The 25,520-nt window shown below is 36.9% G+C and overlaps 1 protein-coding gene across 6 annotated transcripts in view; it reads left to right on the top strand.

The window, feature by feature from the left end:
- pax7a (paired box 7a) overlaps window positions 1–25,520 on the top strand; it is an 83,815-nt gene that overhangs the window by 46,046 nt on the left and 12,249 nt on the right. For all 6 annotated transcript variants that reach the window (XM_067387744.1, XM_067387743.1, XM_067387741.1 and 3 more), the window contains 2 exons: window positions 7,099–7,264; window positions 8,982–9,178. In XM_067387744.1, the coding sequence (XP_067243845.1) occupies window positions 7,099–7,264; window positions 8,982–9,178 (363 nt within the window). The remainder of the gene's footprint in view (window positions 1–7,098; window positions 7,265–8,981; window positions 9,179–25,520) is intronic.

Below are 25,520 nucleotides of genomic sequence, written 5' to 3'. Positions count from 1 at the left end.
TGTCAGTGTAGTGGGGAGTGGAGAAGAGGGCACTGGGGTGAGACTGGGGCCAAAAGAGGGGCCTCTCCACCCCTGGATCATCAACTCCAGAGCGTGTTAGAAAACCCTCCTTTAGCAGTCTTGGGGCAACGACATGCATGGCAATGAAGAGCATGGTTGTGCACAATTCAGAATTAAACTAAGAATGCCTTTTACATTCCAAAATTTGAATTGACGTAGCAAACAGGATGCAAAATTCCATTTTAAATTTGAATGCAAGGAAGTAGATTTAACTAATACTAGAATTTTTAGAACTATTAGCTTGGCAAAGCCGTGATTGAAAGTTATGAGAAAGGTTAAAATCCCTTGAAGTTTGAAGGTTTTTATGTTAGATCAATGTTAGATTGTATTTAGTTTGTATATTTCTTAAAGGGATAGTTCACGCAAAAAATTTAATTTCTTTGATTAATTTCTCACACTCATTTCGTTCCAAACCCGCAAGACCTTCGTTTATCTTCGGAACACAAATTAAGATATTTTTAATGAAATCTGAGAGTTTTTTTTAAATGACCACATTCAAGGTCCAGAGAAGTACTAAAGATTGTTAAAATAGTCAGTGTGACTACAGTGGCTCAACCTTAATGTTATGAAGCGACAAGAATACTTTTTGTGTGCAAAAACAATACAAAAATAACCATTTTATTCACTTTATGCATGTGAGACTGACAGAGAAGAGGAAAAATTGTCGAATAAAGTCGTTATTTTTGTTTTGTTGAAAATTTTACGATGTCTTTACTACTTCTCTGGACCTTGAATATGGTAATTTCGTTGCTTTCTATGGGAGATAAAAAAAACTCGGATTTCATCAAAAATATCTTAATTTGTGTTCCGAAGATGAACGAAGGTCATGCCGGTTTGGAACAACATAAGGGTGAGTACTTAATGACAGAAATGTAATTTTTGGGTGAACTATCCCTTTAATATTTAATAAAATAATTTTATATGAGGGTGGAAGAATGTGTCCTGTTTTTAATTTCTTTGAATTTCAATTGAATACATTCCTCTTCCTGTCATTCCATCTTCCTTTGGGATGTGCCCAATTAAATTCAAATGCACACTCAAGAATTAAAAGGAACCCAATTATTCAATTCTGAATTTTGCTCACCCCTGTTAAAGAGTATATAGAACATTTTTGATGTATTGATGAATGTTATGAAGTTATTTCTTAATTGTTCTAAAAGGCAGACAACAGATAATCAGATGAGCAACAAATGAGATTTTCCTGATCTCCATCCTGTCCATGTTCATCAAGACCTTAGCACATCCAGTTACCCCAACCTTCCTCAGATTCTCTGTGGTTTTATCTGACAAATCAGGTAATCCAAACCATATCTCACCCAGATCGGTTTCAGTTTGCTGTGATTGTAGCTGGGATGTTAAAGGGTTGTGACAGGGTTATGTAGCCTAGCAGAGTCTTTCTCCCTGTGGTTTCATAGTCCTGCTGCTTTACTTCCATGAGGTGAATAAGCACCACATAAATGCCATGTGACATCTGAGGAAGCCAAGCCACTGCTCAGACCATTAGCAGAAGGAGAACATTTGTGTAAGCTAGGTGAAACAAAGGGAGAATTTTCTACAAGCAATAAAAACAAAGTGAAGAGAGGCAGAAAAGCTGGTGATTGTTATAAATCATCTACGATTAAGTGAATTGCGTTCTGTTCTAATTCAGTCTGAAGTTTTTAAGAGGCTACGGCAGGCTTCACTTCAGTTAGCAGTCATAAGAGAGCCGCGCCGCTGGCTCGCGTTCCTCCTTTCTGACATAGATCCCCTTTCACAAGCATTGCGTATTTAGCATGCAGCTATTATAGTTAGTAGAATCTAATAAGGTGTAAGCATTTCCTTTTATGAAGCGTAGAAATCAATTTGGCAGGAAGTTAGCCATTCTCTACCTGGAAGTTGTCGGTTTTCATGCTAAAATTTTAATGCTAACTGCTAGCAGACTATGAAGAGGAGGCTGTGTAGTTTGAGGTGTTGGCCAGAAGATATTTCTCATGTAAAGTGCATTTATATTTAGCAAAAATGACTATTAATGCACTTTGTAAAGACATTATGTTTTGATGTTGTCTCTTTATGGTTCCTGTACAGTTTTGATAATACATGCTGCATGCAAACTTGTGGCAATATTCCATATTTTATTCCAGCAATTCCTTGCACCCTGAGACCAGGAAAATGTGAGCAAGAAAATCCCATCCAGCCCAACAGGCACCTCTGTTCCTGAGAGTCTTAGCTTGTGCACCATAAAAGAATAAATAGGATTTATGAAGACTGTAGAGAGCAAAATTGTTGCAATGCATCAGTGAGAATGTTCTAACAGTTTCGCATTATTAGAATTTAAATGACTTTCTTTTAGTCGCTTTGTGTTCGTTGATTCTTATCTAAGTAATCCCAGTCTCCTTTTTGCAATTCGCGTTCCCAGTAATGTTAATTAGCATAGCGCCAGACAGAGAGAAAGAGAGCGAGAGAATTCAAGCAGGCCACAGAAGAAAGAGAAAAAAATGATTGTTTGATGTAGTCAACACTTTGCTTGTTAGACTGAATCGCATTTGTTGGTATAAAAACAGATGTCGCCCTTGTTTAATGTTTATTCCTTTGAAACACGAGGTGAACGGCCTGAAACCTTTTAAAAGCTTCCCTTAACAACATTTTCCTAAAGAAGAAACAGATTTCAGAGGAGACTGTTGTTGTATCCAAGTCTATCCTGGATTTACGGGCGACAGTTTGCGGTGACTTATTGAGCGCACAGGTGTTTGTGTGTTTTGGTGTACACAGTGGACAAACAAGGGACTTGCGGTGCAGGAAACATCCTGTAAAAGACAGGAATAAGAAACATTGTGCGTGTGCACACAGGTTTATCCCGTTTATCCGTGACAGGTGTGTGCCGTAAACACAAATCTCCTCAGACACCTGCATTGGACACAGGGACAGCGTTGAGCCCAGACACTGCTCTGTTTTGGGGTTTATAGACCGTAATGATTGAAACAAATGTACACATGATCAGCCAGACACATAAGACTTTAGCTTCGCACACACTTCATGATTTGAGGTGGATTGATTGATTTAGAGGTCGTGCACTCAAAAAATGTAATTTTTAAACCTCTGTTACTTACTTTCTTCTGCAGAACTACAAGAAGCATTTTTAAAGAACATTGACTATTGATATTCAATAATATTATCAGTTTAACTGCACTTATGCTATCAGGTGAGAACAAAACTGGATTTCACTGGGTAATAACTCTGACATTCAGTTATTGAACTGAACTGAATCAACATTGAACTTACTTGAGCTGAATACTGACGCCTTCTGTAGAGCTACTTTACAGCTGAAATTGAATTTGTTTAATCATTTTTGGTGAATTTGACAGCATTAACACTATTATTTTCCTGTTTATCAATGTGAAGCTGCTTTGAAATGATCTATCTATAAATATCTTCTTTTGTGTGTCATTAGAATTTTAGTTCACTTTTAACTATCCTTTTAAATCAGTGCAAATCAATGCATAAACCAAACTTTTTCATTTATTTATCGCTATTTCAAACTGTTTATCCTGCATCAGCCCCATTGTTTCATCAGTCTCGCCTCTCGCCCGTCATCACATGCTAAGAATCGCTGTCAGTGGACGGCGCTGAAATTCTTCCTCATGTGGTTTTGGTGTGGGCTGGATGAAAACCGTCTCAGTGGAGGAATTAGGCTGGATTGCAGACAGCGAGAGGGGGAATCTGGGACTGTTCAAGGTGACTTTGTGATTGGGTTCCAAATCCAGCTCAGAGGGTACGACTGGAGCGACCCAGAAAACAGTCTCGCACATAATCTCGGCCAGGCACCGTGGTGACGCATCTCCCCCTGCTATAAAACAGAACTGTATTTATTTAGGCATAATGTTTAACTTGATAAGAGTTAACTTGTCTACCTCGGTGACGCCACGTTGCTTTCAAAAGCAGCAAATTCACTTAGACAGATATGCTTCACAGGCTGCTGGTGTGATTAAAGCAGACTGGAGTCTTTGCCGAGCACATGGTAAAGCCACAAGATCTGCTGGCCACAGGGACGCAAGCTTTCTTAGAACGATGCATCCGAAATCTCTTTATGAATTGTCAAAGCATTATGCATCTTACAGATTGTGTGGTCTTGCATGTGCAGAGATTAGTTTAAGTGTGAGGATGAATGTGGAGGAAAGCGATCGAACATAAAGCCGATTTTTAAGGCGATAAAAGTTTGCTTTTACATATTCCTGTAAAAAAACAAAACCTCTTAGACTTTGATGAGATTAAATGACCGGATTTTTAATTAAAGGCACTACAGCCAAAACCATTGTTTTTTGAACACACTTTAGTTTAGGGTCCAATTCTCACTATTAACTAGTTACTTGCATATTACTAAGATATTGGCTGTTTATTAATACGTAGATATTAATGCCTTATTCTGCATGACCATTTTCTGCATCCCTGCATCAATCTATAAAAAAAAGTGGAGATTTATGACTCATTTTAAGCCTTGAAAGATATGTAATTGAATAGATAGTGTAGTAAAATAAAGGCATAAAATGTTAATTTGGATGTTTTTGTTCCACTAATCTGAAAGAAGAGGAAGCAAAAATGGCTAAAAATCTCAAAATGGACCAGTGCATGAAAAAAAACAATGTTATGAACAATAAAATGTTCTTCTGTGATGTCACAGAAGAAAGTGTCTGCACTTTGCTGCTGAAGAAAGAAGGTAGATGCCGTCAAAGGATGAAGGGCTAAAGCGTGGGGTTCAGAGGTCAAGGGTCAGTAGGCACAGCAGAAAGGGACACTTTTTGGTTTGTGGGGGAAGGACACAGTGTTCTTCATAAACAGTTTGTCCGATTCCCAGTAGGAGATCCGTTCGAATCCCAGCACATGCATTTCCAGAGTTTCTTCAGGACGCTAGACCATCCTTTATCTGTCTGGAACACCAGGTTTAGGCTCAAGACAGACAGAGGGGGTGAAGCGTCTCCTCCTAAACCCTTTGAGAGGATGACAGTCGGGTGGGGGTTTAACTTTTTGAGACCGTAAAAAAGAAAGATTCGAATCCGACGCATGACAGATGGGTAAGAGTCATCTTTAGTCGCATCAAACGTTGGCGAGCCATTGAACTCATCTGAATGAGATGCTAGCTGTTAGTGGCCTGACAGTTTTGCACATGGACAATGTAAGCAACGCTTTGTAAGAAAAGGCCAGTGTGTTTTGTAGAGTGTGTCTACGGTGTCGTTGCATCAGAATAGAGTGTGTCCTTGTGTGCGTACCATGAAAGTGGAGCTCTTAAAGGCACGTTTAAAAAGGGACGCCCACTCTTTGTGGACACTTTTCAGCCTGGTGTATTGAGAGGCCTTTGTCCCCACCTTTCATCTGGACGCACAATGGGCCAGCCCGTTTTAAACACAACGGTAGATGAACTGCCCTGACAGTGTATTAAACGCGGATGAATTGCCAGTGCATGGCATAGATCAATGTCCTCCAACCTTTCACATACGCAGGGCCGCGGTCTTGTTCCTGTGAAATAGAGCGGGCTGCTTTCAGAGACGCTAATTATATTCATGTTTTGATGGAGGAGAAGCTGTTTAAAATGTGCAAATTGTTCTCGTTTTAAGACAACTGTCTGAAGTCAGTCTGGTTTGAATGGAAGTTTATTTTGGTCTGACTTAAAGGTACAGTGCGTCATTTTATAAATGTTAAAAATATTTAAAATAAATAACGTGCAGACAGCTATTGTGAGTAAACCATTTGTAGACTGACTTCCTGAATAATGTAAACACTGTGACTCTCTGGTGCATTGTTTGGATCTGTCGGTTGGGGACTTTTGACTTGGATTGGCAAATAACCAACTAGCATTAAACCAGACCATCCTAGAAACATCCTAGCAAAGCATGGGCAAGAACCACTCAAATTTTCTTCTGAAAAAATGTATTTTTTATTTATTTTTATTTTTTTTGTCCATTTAAGTGCCTCTTGTAATATAATAGTTCCTCCGTTTGTGATAGGGTGTGATTTGGGTGTGAGCAAACGCATGCCTTTTTTGTTTGTGTCCCTTTAAATGCAAATGAGCTGCTGCTCCCGCCCCCCTTTCCAGAAGAGGGTTTAACAGCTCAACAACAACAAAGCTGGAGAATCTCACGCAGCCAAAATGAGGATTGTCAGTAAAGGTGTTCAGCCTTACATTGTTCAAACCGGAGTCGACACTGATGGAGAGACTCAGTTACAACTTTTAGACGTTTCTGAATGGTTAGTGGATAAATTGATGTAGTTGCTGTGGAGTTGATTCAACTCATCCACTAGCACGTGTCGTCATATTAATCTTTTTTGCAAATCCATTTGTTGTAGGCCTTAAAAAAGCGATTTCTGTAAAAGAAAATACCTCCCTTTGCATTGAACTTTAAGCGTTGTAACTTTGCAGATGTTGTTTATGCTCAAACGGCAACATTAAACAATAACTAAAGTTAAAAAAGTGAAATAATAATCAAGGACCCCTTTAAATAAATCTTTTTGTTCATAAAGTGCTTTTTAGGGAAGCTCAAAACCATTTGATTTTTATCAATTATTCATTTGACTTTATCTATGTTTATTTAGTAAAGCCAAACAATTCATCCACACAAGTAGCTTACACAATAGCAGTACTGTTGGTTAAATGTGAAAGATGTGTGTGTACTTGTCCATGTGTGTTTCAGACAACACTGCTGCAGGAAAAGTCTTTAAAGTGTCCGACAGGTAGATAAACATACTCAAGATGTCTGTGGAGGAGATGTGTGGGCTACCTCTGACCTGTTTATGACCTCTCGTCTCTGATGGCGGCTCAAAGCGGCCTGTTTATACAGATCACAGCTTTAGCCACTTAACTAGAACAACAGGGACCTCACCATGAGCTAAGAGACAGTTTCCCATGAGGATGCACTCTCTGCCACACACATGCCCATGAACCTGTCTGAAAGATCCCTTTCAACTACGTTATGTGGATGAAATATTGTTTGAAAAACACGTACGTCTATGCACAATTGTCTGTCTTGTTTTCTAAATTTTTCTAAATTATTTTCCATGTTATTTTATTAGGTCTGGTTTAGCAACCGAAGAGCACGGTGGCGTAAACAAGCAGGAGCAAATCAGCTGGCAGCGTTCAACCACTTGTTGCCCGGAGGGTTTCCGCCTACCGGCATGCCAACCTTACCCACCTATCAGCTTCCAGAGTCAACGTATCCCAGCACCACTCTCTCGCAAGGTAACACACACATCTTTCATAACACTTTATAGATGCACACTACTAGGGCTGGGACAATAAATCATTGAATCACGAATCGAGAAATGATTCTGGATCAATTCTGAGATTTTCCTCTCTCGATTCTGAGCTTAGTTTTTAACAGCAGGTGGCACTGCATGCTTTAGAAACACCTGTACTCTGCTTGCTTCCAAATCCTTACACACTCCACTTGAACCTGAAATAATCATTCATAAAGTTTGAAAAGGTTGAAGTGAATTACAAGGGTTTTTGCAGTGGGCTGTGTTTACGTTAATCTCACATAATAAAAGCATTCTGAGGTGCAAATACATAGCCGAATGCACGAGCTCTCTTCTTCATGAGCATTTAAGTGTGCAGTTAAAAACTAGCCTAGAGCGCCATCTGCTGTTAAAAATTAAGCTCAGAATTGATTCAAAAGAGAATCGCAATGTATTCAGAAAATCTCAGAATCTCAGATCCACGAATTGAGATGAATGGATTTATTGTCACAGCCCTACACACTACTGTTCAAAAGTTTGTGGTTCAAAAGCTATGGAAGCTTGTTTCCGCCACTGAATAAAAATAAAATAATTGCGACTTATCACACAGTTCTCTGAGTTATTTTCTCAGAATTGTGTATATAAACTTACAATTGTCAGTTAGAAAGTCAGAATTGTGTTATATAAAGTCACAATTGCATTATAAAGTCAGATTTGCGCGATATGAATTCATCACGCATCGACTAGTTGCTGATCATCGCCTATAGAGGCTGCAACAGGATAAGAAATCTTTGAAGTCCACTTTTTCGCTCCGTATCCAACAGTTAAAATGACAAATAAATACATGCTTCAAGAGTGCTCCACAAGATCTGTTTGATTATACCATCTCTGTAACGATTGGGTGAATGCACATTTTAAACAGTACACATATGTTAATCGCCATTCGAAACTAATGCGCTAATGCATTGTAACGCACACACATACAGTATCGCTCACACATCACACAAAAGAAACATTCAGTAGCGCAGAAATGTACGTTTTCAAAAATGTTCTGTGATTTATCAATAAAATAGCTTAAAAACTGAAAACTTATAGCATATATTTCTTAGTTGCTAAAACTCACAGCTTCACTATTAGTAGAGAGACGCTGCCAGGCAAAATTAATTCACACAGGCAATCTCTCTCTCTCACTAATGCATTCATATAAATGTAACCCATACTGTGCCACTTTATCTATATATCTGATTTAGAACGAGCAGTAATCTGTGAGAAATATAATGACCCAAAGACAAAAGAACTCATAAAAATAAGCTGTTATGTAAGAACAATAGCCTAGTGGGTAGCACTATGTTGCACAAGGCAACCCTCAGTTTGAGATTCAAGCTTACAGTATTTGTTCATTAATGACATCATTTTCAACGTGAACTTGACTTTAATCACATAAATGTCGACTTAAATCTGAAGTTGTTCAACCCCTAGTGAGTAAGCATAAGAAACTTCTTTCAAAATCATTAAAAAATGCTACCAACTCTTTTGCAACGGTGGTGATAACTCCCAAAAACAACATGCTTACAAAAAGGTAGCACTTAATGTTTACCATAGTCATTGCAATACCATGGTACATATGCAAAATAATATGGTTTTACCATAGTGCCAGTTCCAAAAATATTCTATTCTTAATGTTAGATGATAATCTCATGGTCTCTCTGTTTGTGTTTCAGATGGCAGCAGTACGTTGCACCGGCCGCAGCCTCTGCCGCCTTCCTCCATGCATCAGGGTGGGCTCTCGGCTGACAGTAGCTCTGCATACGGCCTCTCATCCAACCGCCACACCTTCTCCAGCTATTCAGAAACTTTTATGAGCCCATCAGCTTCAAGCAACCACATGAATCCCGTGAGCAACGGTCTTTCGCCACAGGTTAGTGCAGAGGCCTCTTTCCAGTGTGAGAATGATGAAAGGCACGCTGAATGAACGGCAGCACGGTTCAGAGATCAATAACATTGTAGAATTAAGCTAGCATCAGCTTCTTGTGTGGAAACAGATCATTTCGAAAGCACAAACCCAGCTTAGTTTCTCTTTCAGGCACTTAAACTTAATTAAGTTTAAAGTCAGCTTTTAAATGGAGAGCACCTGCTTCATGCATGAAAACTATATAATAATCATTCCCATTTTTTTATATCAGGACCCAGTCTTCAAAGTCAGCATGAAATGGCTTTCATTTTACTTTCGTTATGTGATGTACAGGAATATGGGACTTGATGGGAATCATCAAAAGTGTGCAAAAACAATGTCTAGCTATTGGACAAAATTATCCCTGTGCGGCCTTTAAAAGAAGGTAAATACGGTCATGTCCATGTTGACTTTAAGATCAGATAGACTGTTTATACAATTAAATCAGTCATTAATGTCACAGCTAAGTTGATCTTCTTGTAAAGCATTGGAGAATATGTATTTTTGTACATGAAATTGCTTTGTTTTGTGAATCTCTTGATTGTTGTGGTTCTGTTCTTGCTAGAATTTCCCAGTTATCCTCTTTGGTCTCCATTAATGAGTATTTAGGGTGAGTTTCTCCAGAAATGGCTCTATCTTAAATACCCAGCATTAAAAAATAATGCGTATTGATGCAAATCGCATGTAAGGAGTGAATTATACACAATTATCCATCAATACTGGGCAGTCTTGCCGACCCTCACCAACAAGATGTGGCTAACAAGCATAAAATAAGATTGAAATGGTGTGTAAAGAGTTGAAAATGAATTTCAATGCTGCATTTGTCCACAATTACCCTTTCGTTCACACATGTTTTATTGGGGGTTTCCTTTTCTCTTCCCTGCTCTCTCAAAGCAGATTGAGAAACATTCTCTGTATTACCCTCTTTTTTTTCCGGAGAAGAAAGAATTAAGGATTTGGTGACAAAAAAGAGCTTTTCCCCTCGTAACTACAACGTCGGAAGGATAACATGGGCGTCTTACAGTGAGAGAGATTGTTAATCGTGGCACAGGGGCTTTGAGCACTAATGCCTTCGCTCCAAACCTCCGTAAATACCAGCAGACATGGAGGTCTTTTTTCTATTAATGGGAGCATTTAACACAGGCGACGGAGACGCTTGCCTCTTGCTTCCTTCTCAGCTGCGCTTAAACACTTTCTCTCACTAAATAGTAAACGTTTCTTGCCTAATGCCGTGGATCAGGTCGGCAGGATTTAAATGGAGGAAAAATAGATTTCAATTTTCTATGTTTTGAAAATTGTATCACTATATTTCTGTATACAAACTCTAAAATGCTTGTTTTGATCGTTTGATAGTTTGGTAACACTTTACAATAAAGCTTCATTTGTTAATAATACATTAGTTAACATGAACTAACATTTAATTAGCATTTATTAATGTTAATCTCAACATGTACTAATGCATTTTTAAGATCAAAAGTGGCATCTGTTAACATTAGTTGAACTAGGTGAACTAGCATGAACAAGAACATTTTTATTATCAAACATTTGTCAAGTCACCGTTATTTCTATAGCGCTTTTTACTATACAGATTGTTTCAAAGCAGCTTTACAGTGATAACAGGAAAATCATGCAACAAAGTTTGTTTTGGCTGTACAGCAGCTCTAGAAGAAAATGGTGTCATAATAACATTAATAAATGCTGTAAAAATATATTATTAATTGTTAGGTAAGATTAGTTAATGCATTAACCATTTTGACCTTATTGTAGAGTAGTTTTTATGATTTTCATTTTGTTTTTCATTTGTACATGTTAATGGTCCAGATACTTATCAAGTATCAGGGCAAATTGACAAAACAAAGTGTTTTTAATTATTTCAAATTTAATTATTCACTTTAAATTTCTTAATTTTTCTGATCTAGAACCCCTCTTTCTCTCTCTATGCGTCTCTCATCCATATGGGAGAGTCATCAACTCTCATTGTGAGGAGATAAATGCAGTTTCTGACAGGAGAGACAGAGTTCAGGCACAATTCAAACTGTCTGCACAACCACAGCGGCTTTCACATGGAAAATCCTCATCTCTGTTTCAAAAGGTGCGAGAGCATCTGCTGAGGTCATATCATCACTTAACCTGACCCTAACCTTCATTAGCTCTGTTCACAGTTCAGCTAATATGTTATATACTAGTAGGTAGTATATAGGTAGCACTTTACTATAAGGTCCCATTAGTTAACATTCACTGTAAAAAAAAAAAAAAAAAAAAACTTAAAAAAGTAAGTTATCTGGTTGCCTTAACATTTTGAGTTCATTGAAATTAAAAATTTGGTGATTGATTTAATAAACATTGACTCAAAATGATGATCTGAACCACATTATCTAAGTTGATTTGACAAAAGAAAAAATGTGATAAATCATGAAAATCATTTTTCACAGTGTAGTTAATGCATTAACTAACAATGAGCAATACATTTGTTATGTATGGTATGTAATGGTATGTAAAGTGAAACCATTACGATACCTAATAGTGTAATACTCTCTTCTAGGTGTATATATATAGTACAGTCCAAAAGTTTGGAACCACTAAGATTTTTAATGTTTTTAAAAGAAGTCTCGTCTGCTCACCAAGGCTACATTTATTTAATTAAAAATGCAGTAAAAAACAGTAATATTGTGAAATATTATTAAAATTTAAAATAACTGTGTACTATTTAAATATATTTGACAAAGTAATTTATTCCTGTGACGCAAAGCTGAATTTTCAGCATCATTACTCCAGTCTTCAGTGTCACATGATCCTTCAGAAATCATTCTAATATGCTGATCTGCTGCTCAAGAAACATTTATGATTATTTTCAATGTTGAAAACAGTTGTGTACTTTTTTTTTCAGGATTCCTTGATGAATAGAAAGTTCAAAAGAACAGCATTTATCTGAAATACAAAGCTTCTGTAACATTATACACTATCGTTCAAAAGTTTGGGGACAGTAAGAATTTTTATTTTTATTTTTTTGAAAATAAATGAAAGAAATGAATACTTTTATTCAGCAAGGATGCATTAAATCAATCAAAAGTGGCAGTAAAGACATTTATAATGTTACAAAAGATTAGATTTCAGATAAACACTGTTCTTTTGAACTTTCTATTCATCAAATTATCCTGAAAAAAAATATTGTACACAAATATTTGTACAATTGTACACATTAAATGTTTCTTGAGCAGCAGATCAGCATATTAGAATGATTTCTGAAGGATCATGTGACATGCTGAAAATTCAGCTTTGCATTACAGGAATAAATTACTTTGTGAAATATATTCAAATAGAAAACAGTTCTAAAGTAAGTGTGTGTGTGTGTGTGTGTGTGTGTGTGTGTGTGTGTGTGTGTGTGTGTGTGTGTGTGTGTGTGTGTGTGTGTGTGTGTGTGTGTGTGTGTGTGTGTGTGTGTGTGTGTGTGTGTGTGTGTAAAAACACGAAGGCACTTGAGGTCGTATGTCAGTAGTAAAATAAACCTGGTTGTTCAATAAAAAGAAAGTGGATCTGTTACTGCCGGTAACCTTTTCCCTTTCCAAAACATCAACTGTCACCTTGCCTCCTGTGACAACGGCAAAAAAGCTTATTTTTAAAATAAAATGAGTTTATTTTTTAGATGAAAGATAACTCCCTTATATTGGAAGTTTGCAGAAAACACCTGTCTGGCGGAGATAGGCGCATGTGCTCAGACGAAAGACCTATTTCTCCTAACGTGTACTTTTGATGGGCTACTGGTTGACCGAAATGTGGCGATTGGCTGTAAATGGGTTGTGGTGGCCAAGTGGCGGGCGGTAATGGACCCCTGCTGATCTCAGCACAGGTCTTGGTGTAACCCATCCAGACAGCGCACATTTTCCCATTACCAGCCAGTAGAAAAGCCATCCACCAGCGGTTGTTGTTGTCGTAGTCCTTGATTAGAAGTTTAGGCTGCTCTGGGAGTGATGCAGTGTCAGGTGGGCTCTATTAGGCATTAGTTGGCTGGTCCACAGGTGTGCTTTTGGGTTAAGGTGAGCCATATCGCCCCATTTCAGTTTGTCGCACAGCAGTTGATGGATAAGAACATGTACTCTGGGAGATGTCAGGGAAAACACTCTTTTTCCTTTCCTTCCTATTTGGTAGAGGTCATGCAGAAGTATGTGAAGATGCAAGTTTCCAATAGACAAAAAAAATAAATAAATAAATCTCCAGCTGTGTTTATTTTACAAACAAGTTGTATATATTGTCCCGATGACCCTTCAAATATCCATACTGATATAGCTAATGTGCCCCAATGTCCCGTAACCAAGCAGAAAATCTCTAATTGATGTTATCTAGAAAAAATAAGGCAGAGGTTTCCTGTTTCTCTGCAGAGAACAGTAGCGGCAGAGATGAAGCTAGAGCTGCTCGACCACACTGAACGTGATGTCAGGTGCTCATGCTGGCTATTACGCCTCTATAAATGGGTTTTTAAGAGTGGTCCTGGGAAATGTGTTCCTTGGCAGAGCCGTTTGAGGTGGATTCCACTGCTCTGCCTGACAGGGACACCTGCTGGGAGAGAGAGGGAAACAGCATGGCTCTGCAGACTCACAGACAGCTGGGAAGTAATTGTTTCCCTATGAAAATTACATTGAATTTCAGTATGCATTTCAGTGGGGGATGCTTACAAAATAAAAATGAGTTTAATAATTGTATTTTCATACTTTATTAATGATCAAATTATCATTTCTAAATTATGTATTACATTATAAACCAGTCATTTGGGAGTAAGTGTAAGTTAATGATTAATAAAATATTTAAATGTGCATTTATGCACCTTATTATTTAGACATATAGTATTAGTTACTTAGTGTGTTATTAAATGTTTTATTAACACATATTCCTAGTGTCAAAACTACCTCAGTACTAACTTTAAAACATTAGAGAACAGCAGTGCAGAAGATCTGAACCTTTAAATCTCATTTATGAAAGCTTTACGAAACATAAATAGTCACAGAAATAGTTAACTGACCACTTCTAATTGTTTTATAAATACCTGGATTGATCATGAATTGCAGTAGGAATATGTGTTAATTAAGCATTTATTATATACTTAGTATAAAAATTTATACTAAGTAACTACTATATGTCTAAATAATAAGATGTATAAATTAATGTTTATTAATCATTTACTTACAATTCCTAAATGATCTTATGAACCTCTGACAACTACTAAATAACTGGTTTGTGAATTAACTTAATTTAGAAATGATAAATTGATTATTAATAAAGTATGAAAATACAATTATTAAACACATTATAGATATGCTTATAAATCAAGAATAAAACATTTATAGCTGTATTTATAAACTGCTTACTAATGTCTATTAATGCTTTATAAGTGACGAATTAACTATTTACTAGTGCAGTTATTATAAAGTGTTGCCCATAATACTAGTCAAAAAAACATGGTATTACTTTTATATGGATTTTTTTTGAGAAGTACACTGTGTTTAAAGATTGAAAAGGTTGTTGCAGAGAGAATTTAAATGTGATAGTAAGTATAATACTTTATTTTATAGTGTCATTGTTTCATATGTTACATAACTATAAATTATGCATAATTTGTGACCCATCAACATTAGGAAGCAGAAGTGGCTGGTGTGTGTGTGTAGGTGTGTGTACCTGGTATTCTCTTTGTTATATGGGAACCAAATGTCCTCAAAAGAATAGTAATATCAGTAATTTTTTACCTTTTGGGGACTTTTTTTTTTTTTAAATCAGCTTATAAATCATACAGAATGATGTTTTTTGAAAATGCACAAATGCAGAAAGTTTTCTCTGATGGGTAGGAATACCTAACGTGTGCGTGTGTGTGAATGAGAGCCGTGGGAGTGTGTTTGTGCTGTGGAATAAGTTTCTGCTGCACATGGACGGACGGATGGGTGAGTGCGCACGGCAGCGCACGAGCGGGGTTGAGTCTCGCCACCGGAGGGATCAGAGAGAAAAACGGCGCTCACCCGAGCCTCCCTTTGATCCCTGTCCCCGGGCCTGCTCGCCTGCACCGTACCGCACAGCATCGCGCGCTAACACCAGCCCTCGCCAACCGCTGCTCGCGACTGTCAGACAGAGATAAGCGCGGAGAAGCTTCAACCCTCTCCCTCTTCCATTAGTCCTTCTCGGAAAAAAAGGGATGAATTACGTTTAAGAACCCTGTGCTGGCGTTGACTAAAAAGGAACGAAACCTACCTCAAAAAATTTAAAGTGCTCGCTTCTCTTGCCGTCTCCCTCGCCTCGCAGTTTTGACAAGACATTAGGCACGTGAATATCAATGAGCCGCGGAGACGCATGTAGTCCCACACATTATTAAAAACTTGTGCATTAAGCCGCAGACTGGGCACCGTGTCAGCTGGCACGCTCTCCCGACGAACGAATCAAAGCGGATGAGCGCGCGGCATTCATCCGCGCCCCGCGCGCTCTCGCTGCGAGAGGGGGGAATTGATACTTAATAATTAGAAGCCATATTAAAACAGATACTGTTTATATTTGGCAGTAATGGAAAAGACCTATAAGAGGCTTTCCAAAAAACAAGACCTGCTTGGCAGCTGCCAAGAACATCAGACAGCCAAAATCATCGCTACAGGCAAAAAACAACACAACAACAAAAAACTGTAGTTTTGGTCCGGGTTCAGGCGCCTCTGAAGACATGAGCGTGTAAATATAGTCTTAGGCCTGATGACAATGGAAAGGGATTGTGCCAATGTCAAACCTACCTGATTGAAGGCTAATGTCTTTTCTAAACCTTTTTTTTTTTTTTTTTAAGTTTGAGCCTATATGTTCATCACTGTCATTCACTGTGCAGGTTCTTCAGGTCAGTCTGATGGTTTCTGGGTTCTTTAAAGCATCAGTATAGGAATGAATTCAGGGTGATTGGGACACTTGCGCCATTGAGATGACTTGGAAAAAGTGTCCCAATCAATCTGAGTTCACCCATATTGTTCTCTAAAGAACTAAAAAGTTCTTTGTGGAAGCTAAAAAGGTTCTAAAGTGGAGTGAAACTCTTTTAGGTTCCAAATGGAACTTTTAGCATTTTTTTCTAAGAATAGAATCACTTTCTCAAACTTAGCACTGGGATTTGTTCAGATCATTCATTTTTAAGTCTTAAACTCTACAATATACCATTCAAAAGTTTGGGGTCAAGTTATTTATTTATTTTAAAGAAATGAATAGGCCTACCTTGATTCGGCAAGGATGCATTAAACAGATCAAAAGCGACAGTAAAGACATTCATAATGCTACAAAAGATTTTTATTCAAATAAATGCTGTTCTTTTGAACTTTCTAAGCAGCACAACTGTTTTCAACATTGATAATAATCATGTTTCTTGAGCATCAAATCATCATATTAGAATGATTTCTGAAGGATCATGTGACACTGAAGACTAGAGTAATGATGCTGAAAATTCAGCTTTGATCACAGGAATAAATTACATTCAAAAAGATAGCTGTTAAATTGTAATAATATTTCACAATATTACTGTTTTTACTGTATTTTTGATCAAATAAATAAAAAAATCGTACCGACCTTAAACTTTTGAATATAAAAGATGCTCAAATCAGTCAGAAATACAATTTCTGCTTGGTGGATGATATAAAAAATATATTTAGATTGAAGGAGGAACCTTTACTTGATATTTGACTTTTGAGTTGGACCAGAAAGAAACCATCAGAGCCGCTCACAAAACTTTGTGACAGTAAGACGGTGACCTCTCACATTTACTGTATATAAAATGCAAAAAAAAGAGTATAAAGGTTTAGGTGTCAGATTCAAGACTCTTTATATGATGCAACACACAGCAGAGACTGTCAGGTGTTTTCAGAGGTGGTCATTCTCATGAGTTCAGGTCATGGATGCTCCACGCCTGTCTGTGTTCTTTAACCTCCATCTTTGGCTTCCCAGCAGTCACCCGTCGAGTCCAATACTGACATACTCTCTCATCTCAAAGAAAAAGAGTTCTGCGCTTTATTTATTTATTTCGCTGCACTTTTTCCTCCCCGACCGCTTCCTTTAAGGCTGCTCAAGACGACTCTGTGTTGGTCTCTCTTTTTCCCTCCCTCTCCTTCCCCTGGAGAGGAAGATGCTTTTCCCGCCGTTCAGATGAAAGGCTACGGCGGACAATAAAAATGCTATTTAAATGCAAGGCTGTTTGTATGCGGGTGAGAGATATTTTCCCCTGCCGAAAGTGAGCTGCCGCATCCTGATAAATAGCAAATATAAGGGAATGCGATTTACATTTATCTTGCAGAGGCAGCCAATATAAATTTCAGCAAATCCTAGGAGATAGGGATTTAAAGGAGGGAACGACTGAGACCAATTCATATGCCGTGTGTCCCACGCAACTGGAAATGCCCATAATATGGAGAATGGAAAGCGTATAGCCATATATACTCACACGCACATACACACACAAATGCACCGATTGTATCTTCTATGTCAATTACTTAGAGACCACAACATGCTGAACGACTATTGTTATTGTTTTAGTGGAGGCCAAATCTGTTATATTTCATATAATTGATGTTTTCTATTAAAACAGATTGGTTAGTAATGTTTTTTTTTTTTCATATAGTGAAATGAAGTCACTCTATCAATGTCTATCAAATTTGCTTGATCTGAAATGCTAAATGTAGTGTTGAAAATGAAGACTTTGTGTTTGTTTGTGGTTGGTGGATCATGTTGATAGCTAATGTGATGAACTACATCTGTGTGAACTTGAGAACCGACTTCACACATCCCCTAAAAATCACCAAAACACCAGCCGATTAAAAGATATTATACAAAAACGATGAAGAAAAAGGATGTTAGTCAAGAGAATAGATCTTGTAGCACATTTTGATATTTAATGCAATGACATTCAGCCATTTTTAAGGGTGACTTCAAGTTTATATGTCTGTGTGTTTTTTTTTTTTTTAATATGCTTTAAGACAAACCATATGCAAATTCATAAGTCAACACCATTGCTGAGTATTTTCTTTAAAACTGCAGTGAACCAAAGACGAATGGATCTCTTAACTGGTGCGAGTGAGTGGAGGCGGGGCTAATTTGCATATTCATAGAACTGCGTATACTAAATGAGGCAAGGGTGTAGAGTTACATTCAAGCTATTTTAAGGCATGAAGATTTTTTTTTTCAAGGAAAAAACATTTAAATATGTCATTTTTGTGATCAAAGATGCGTTTAAAGGGATATTATTGACTACAGAGGGACTTCAAAGGATAGTTCACCCAAAAATGAAAATTCTGTCATCATTTACCTACCCTCATGTTGTTCCAAACCCGCACAAGTTTCTTCCTTCTGTTGAACACACACAAACAAAAGAAGATATTTTAAAGAATGTTGGTAATCAAACAGTTGACGGTAGCCATCCTTCATTGACTATGGAAGTCAATGGCTACCGTCAACTGTTTGCTTACCAACATTCTTTAAAATATCTTCTTTTGTGTTCAACTGAACAAAGAAATCCATACAGGATTAGAACAACATGACAGAAATTTCATTGTTGGGTGAACTATCACTTTAAGTGTCCAAAAACTTTTGTAGCTACGAGTAAAACGTTATTTACGACGCTAAGGCGTATCAAGTTCAGAGGCATGTTTGGTATCTTTTTGGTTGCTGCCTCTACAATTTATTGCCACTGTTGTAAAAGTGGATTTTAACACCTATTAGCAGGTGAAGGCGTTTTTTGCCAGGTAACCTTTGCTCGGAAAGGTCACCGTGGGGTTAAACAGACATCGATAAGCCTCCCTCGGTATCCCTTGGCTTTTTGGATGTCGTCCTTGTGAAATGTGGGTCTTGTTAGTTCCACATGCCGCTCTGACAGGTGCACTGATGTGATTAATACTCCAATGAGCAGCGCTGCTCTAACTTTACCCAACTCAAACCCCCATCCACCCCGCCATGCCAACCATATACCTCTACACCCAAACACCAGCAACCTGCTGTCTGATGTCTCGGGTCGCCTTCAGACTGACCCTCTCTGGCTGAGCCTGGGACAGCTGTCGTCTTTGTCTCATGTGCACCACTCATTCAACGCAAGTTGTTTTTTACCCATTTTATCATCTGCCAGATGAAAGTTGTGACTGTGATCGTGAGAAGTGATTTGGAAAAAAAAGATTTGAACTGTAATCATCAGTTACGCACCAAAGTTTAACCCTGTAAATCCTGACATGTGAAATAATAGTGAATTTTAAGTGTTCGTCTTGGAATATTACTAACAATATAAAATTTTTACTTTGTAAAAATCAGTAAAAAGCAAAAAGACACGTGAATCATGAACTGAAGGGGGACGCCTTTACAATTGCTAAAAATGTATGAACTATCAATCAGGTGACAGAAGGCATTGTGTGCAACAGGTTTTGCAGCAAACTTTGAGCGTGTTGATAAATTAGAAATGTGTGTATCTAATATGATACAGTTGGCTTTATAGGGTTAATATTTATTATTGGGGTTTGTTCAAATCACTAACTCTGAGTATGAGTAATACTAATAGTGATGCTTGTTTTTTGAGTTGAGTTTCTCTATTTTTCCTCTCTCGTTCGTTGACTCTCTGTAAAATGAGCCTGTGTAAGCGGTTGGAGTCTCAGCTGGCTATCTCACACAAGCAGTTCTATCCTCTTAGACTCCAGCTGAGCACTATTTCGCTGTTTATTTACATGTAATTATTGCTGTGAGGTGCAGATATTAACACTGTCAAGAACAATTTGACCTGACATTTTTCACTGTGCTGATCCCCTGCTGATTTTAGCAAACAAACCTCCTCCTCTCTCTCTCTCTCTCTCTCTCTCTCAGTTGAGGCACAGTGCAAAGTGAGGAGCTTTGGTGTGCATTCCTGTGTGTGTGTGTGTGTGTGGTTTTGCTTGTTCCTGGTGGCTGAATCCATCCCATACTCACTCAAGCATATCAGTGAGGAGAATAGGCGATTGTGCCTCCACACGTTGCAGTTCAACCAAACAGAAAGCATATTAACCTTCAGTTAGCTGATAGACTGCGGCCATGATCTGTGAGGATATTTAAAAGGGTAAGGTAATTATTAATGCAACTGAATGTGAACTTCACCAGCAAACAGAGAGAATTCTATGATGTATTTCTGGCACAATCTGACATTCTAGCAATTATTAATATGATCAAAGCCTCCCTAATTTAAAAAAACACTGACTTTATGCTTTTTAAATTACAGATGCACTCAAATAGTATTATTGGCAATGGTGATAAATATCGTATAAAATTCTCTTATTCTGACATTCTATCAGTTATTAATTATTATTATTATTATTATTATTATTATTATTGTTGTTGTTGTTTATTTTATTTTTTTGGTCAATATTATACAAGTTTATATTTTCATAGTTACTGAAATATCAGTTATTGGTTAGTTTTTTTATTTATATGTACAGCGACAGTTCAAAGATGCAGAAATATGTAAATTCTGGGAAATAAAATATGCAAAAATGTGTGTGTATATATATATATATATATATATATATATATATATATATATATATATATATATATATATATATATATATTATATATATATATATATATATATATATATATATATATATAGTGTGTGTGTGTGTGATTATATTATTAGTTATTGATCAATTTGCTGCAATATTGATAATACACTCACTAAAAAACAAACCAAGTTGGGTTGAAAATGGACAAACCCAGCGAATGGGTTGTTTTAATCCAGGAGTTAATGATTTAGATCAAATATTGTTTAAAAATGACTATATGGCTGACTTAAAATTAACTCAAAATAGGTACATAATTAGTAGAGGCAATCATAATAATCAAAAGGTGAACAATTATTAATAAGCAATTTAATAAATGTTTATTGTTTAATTATTATTCATTAAATTTATTAGTAAATGTTAATTTCCAACATACTTTGGGTTCATTTTAAGCAAGCAATACAGTAATTTTTGAACAATAGTTGAGTTAGATAAAATTACCCAGCAGGTTAGGCTAACATTTAACCCAACTACTGGGTTAAAACAACCCAATCACCCAACTTGGGTTGTTTTTAACCCAGCATTTTTTAGAGTTTAGATTATTATGTTACGATAACCAATAATGATGGCCAATTTTATAAATGTATACTGTTTTGTCTATATATGGACACTGCTACAAATTATAATGTACAGTAGAAAAAAATATTCATGCTTATAAGTTTAGATATAGTGTGCTGACTGAATTGAAATAAGTCCTGATTTTGTATGCTTCCAATGTCGCCTAATCAAGTGATGATTTTAAATCACTAATCCTGGCCGATATGATCTCCAGTGTATCAAGCATGCCTACATTAGATGCTTTTTTGAGCATTGTTTGTCTGCAGCTGTCAGTGTGTTTGCTGACGTGAGGTGTGACTGACCAGAGGAGAGAGGTAGAGAGCATATGCACACTATTTAGTACAGTAAACATCCTCTGAGGAGTGACAGCTTGTTTCAGCGGCTGATAATGGCTTTCATCTGTGTCCTGTATGTCAGTGCCCAGATTCTGTCAGTGTCAATCAGAATCTAATTGAGCACGATTATCACACGCTCCCTTCTCCTCCAGAGGACCTGCCGCCCTGCTTCAAACTAGCTCTGCTCCAACCTAGTGAGCTGCCTACCTCGAATCATGAGCACGCTCTCTGCCAAAAGACTTCAGATTCAAAGATCCCAGAATGCACTGTGGAAACAATAAAACAATAAAAATCATCATCCATTAACCATTTCATTTCTGTCCGACTCTTGGTGATTTTAAGGGCCATCCATCGCCATACGGGAGAGACTGTCCATGAATTTTCTGGGGTAGGTCACTAGATCTTTCCTCAACCCTGGCTTGGGATTCACATACACACCTACAGTAATTCATCTTTTTGGATTGTGGGGTAAACCGGAGCACCCAGAGGAAATCCATACATACTCCATGCAAACTCCACACAGAAAGGCCGGGACTCGAACCGGCGGCCTTCTTGCTGTGAGGCGACAGTGCTACCCATTGAGCCACTTCATCTATCCATTCATTAGCTTAGAAAAATGCTTATATAAAAAACTGAAAATCAAGAGTGTTCCAAATCAGTCACTTATTATGTTCACTTTTTGGTTATGCTGTCTTAGAAGGCTACTGACTATTTAGGCAGCTTCACTATGTTTTGGAACAGAGCTACTGTGAAACTGGAACGCTTAGTTTATTGTAACAGGTTGTGTCATATTGTATCTTTCCCCTGTAAGGTTCGTGTATTTCACTCCTTCATTTTCTCACTTCTCTCTATCCATCTTTCTCATTTCACTTTCACCCCCTCTCCCCAATTTCTGTCACCCCTTTCTCTTCCTCGTCTCTCCCTCTCTTTCTCTTCTCTATTCGGAAGCCTCTTTTCAGTTTTGATTAATGTGCTTTGGCCAATTACGGCTGTGACACAGCGAGCGGCCCCCATCATCTGTTCTGTGTCAGCAGTCAGGCTGGCTCAGGGCTCCCAGGCTGGTTAATTGGCCCTCGCTCCTCTTCCACCGTGACCAAAAGCCTCTAATTGAATTTATGCAACCACTGTTATTTTTAAATAGTCATTTTGTCTCAGAAGAGCACCACTATGGGAAGTGTAGGAGAGCAGTTAAGCCATAGTCTTGTTTAAAAAGCATCTGATTACCAGCCAATCCATGTGGAATATATATATATATATATATATATATATATATATATATATATATATATATATATATATATATATATATATATATATATATATATATATATATATATATATATATATATATATATATATATATATTACAGTAAAAAATGCTGGGTTAAAAACAACCCATGTTAGGTTGAAAATGGACAAACCCAGCGATTGGGTTGTTTTAACCTAGTGGTTGGATTAAATGCTTGCCTAACGTGCTGGGTAGTTTTATTTAACTCAAATATTGTTTAAAAATGACTATATGACTGGCTTAAAATGAACCCAAAATAGGTTGGAAATTAAAAATCAGACACATAATTACTAGAGGCAACAATAATAATCAAAAGGTGAACATTTATTGATATAATAAATGTTCATTTCCAACCTATTTTGGTTTCATTTTAAGCAGTCATATTTAAACAATGTTTGACTTAAATAAAACTACCCAGCAAGTTGGGCAATCATTTAACCCAACCGCTGGGTTAAAACAACCCCGTCACTGGGTTTGTCTATTTTCAACCCAAACTGGGTTGTTTTTAACCCAGCATTTTTTAGTGTACATACTGGAATGTGATTTCATAAAAAGCAGGGTCGCCAATAAAAATATTTCATATTTAATAATAAAAAGCATTTTAATATTTCATATTAACAATTTAATAATATTAACATTGTTAGCATTGATTTTTAAACAATATTTGTCTTTTATCTCAATAAAAGTATTATTTATTCCTCAGTATTTATTATTTTAAATACATGTTCCTAAATATATTTTTTACAATAATAAAGTAATAAAAATTCAATAAAAATAAAATAATAAAGTATTAAAAATGTACAATAATAAAGTATTAAATATTTTTTAAAAATTATTTAAAAAATAATATGAAACTTTTATATTTAAAAAAAATATATTTTTTAAATAAATATTACTCAATATCAAAAATATTTTAAAACAGAATTTGTATTATCATTTGACATGGCTCTGGATTTTGCAACTGCACTCTAAAAATGCTGGGTTAAAACAACCCAAGTTGGGTTGAAAATGGACAAACCCAGCAATTGGGTTGTTTTAACCCAGCGGTAGGGTTAAATGTTTGCCCAACCTGCTGGGTAGTTTTATTTAAGTCAAACATTGTTTAAATATGACTGCTTAAAATGAAACCAAAGTATGTTGGAAATGAACATTTATTAATGTTCAATGAATAATTATTAAACAATAAACATTTATTAAATTGCTTATTAATACATTTATATGAATAAACTATTAAACTATTAAATTTATATTAATAAAATATTAAAGCTTATTAATAAACATTAACCTTTTGTCTATTATTGTTGCCTCTAATTGCATCTGGTTTTTAATTTCCAAACTATTTTGGGTTCATTTTAAGCTAGCCATATAGCAATTTTTAAATAATAGTTAGTTTAAATAAAACTACCCAGCAGGTTGGGCAAACATTTAACCCAACCGCTGGGTTAAAACAACCCAATCGCTGGGTTCGTCCATTTTCAACCCAACTTGGGTTGTTTTAACCCAGCATTTTTTAGAGTGTGACATGAGAAAAAATGAACATTTCTGGTAACTGCCCTGAATGGCCAAATATGGGTCAATGAATTGGACTAACCGTCTATCCTTAGTCAATATACTGATCTAAAATAATTCCTGTATTAAACTAAACATTGACATTGGAGTGCCTGAAATATTTTTTCATAATTGTACTAAATTGATTGCTGAATTATTTCCCAAGATTCTCTATTTTACATTACTCTGCAGTAATCCTGAATGGGTGTCAGTCGAAGGGGTTGATAAATTGCAGAAAGCGTTATTTGCCATAATCTTGGCCCCAGGACTGTCCTTTGAAACACAGACAAACAATCGACAGCAGGAGTGTGAAAAACCGCTCACAATTTCCAGTGCAGGCGACTATCAGTCACACAGATCTGTGAAGGGAAGAGATGATATTCTGTCAGTCTCAGATAACTTACACACACTGAGTGGGCTTATTCCCCTCCGTCTGCCCTCCTGACCTGCACTAAACTTGAAGGTACCACTGGAGGGCATTAGGGTAGGGGGGAGTTAGTGGTGAGAGGAACTCTCTAATCCACTCTGGGCTAGATTAAGAGTAGTGTGTGTGTGTGTGTGTGTTGGCCGAGAGCCTGGCGAGGGTGCAGAGGCCTGTGCTATCTGCTCTGTTGGCAGGCTGGCCCTAAGGCAAACTCAGTCCTACTGGAGTCTTTGTACTCTTAAAAACCCGCTGTCTCTCTCACTCTCTGCACCCGAACCCCCTCCTCAAATCCTCTCTATCTGTCTGACATCCCTGCATTATCTGTAGTATATTAAGTTCATTTAATTTTGAAATGTTGTATATCTATTTTTTAGCTCAGTGAAAGAAAAAGTGTATGTTTGTAATAATGAATAACTTCAAACATAACATAGCTCAGAATGGGACACTAAAATATATTTGTCATACTTTAATTGTTTTAGTTGAATGTCTTATTTGAGTTATTATAGGGTGTTGTGGAAGTTATTCTTTATGTGTGTACACTCTTACACTGTAAAACTCAACAAGTTGTAAACTAATTCATTTTTTAAGTTAGTAGAAC

Source organism: Chanodichthys erythropterus, chromosome 6, assembly GCF_024489055.1.
Source record: "Chanodichthys erythropterus isolate Z2021 chromosome 6, ASM2448905v1, whole genome shotgun sequence".
In the NCBI taxonomy this organism is placed as follows: Eukaryota; Metazoa; Chordata; class Actinopteri; order Cypriniformes; family Xenocyprididae; genus Chanodichthys; species Chanodichthys erythropterus.
The sequence above is the reverse complement of the archived record's forward strand: the minus strand, read 5'-3'. Positions and strand labels throughout refer to the sequence as shown.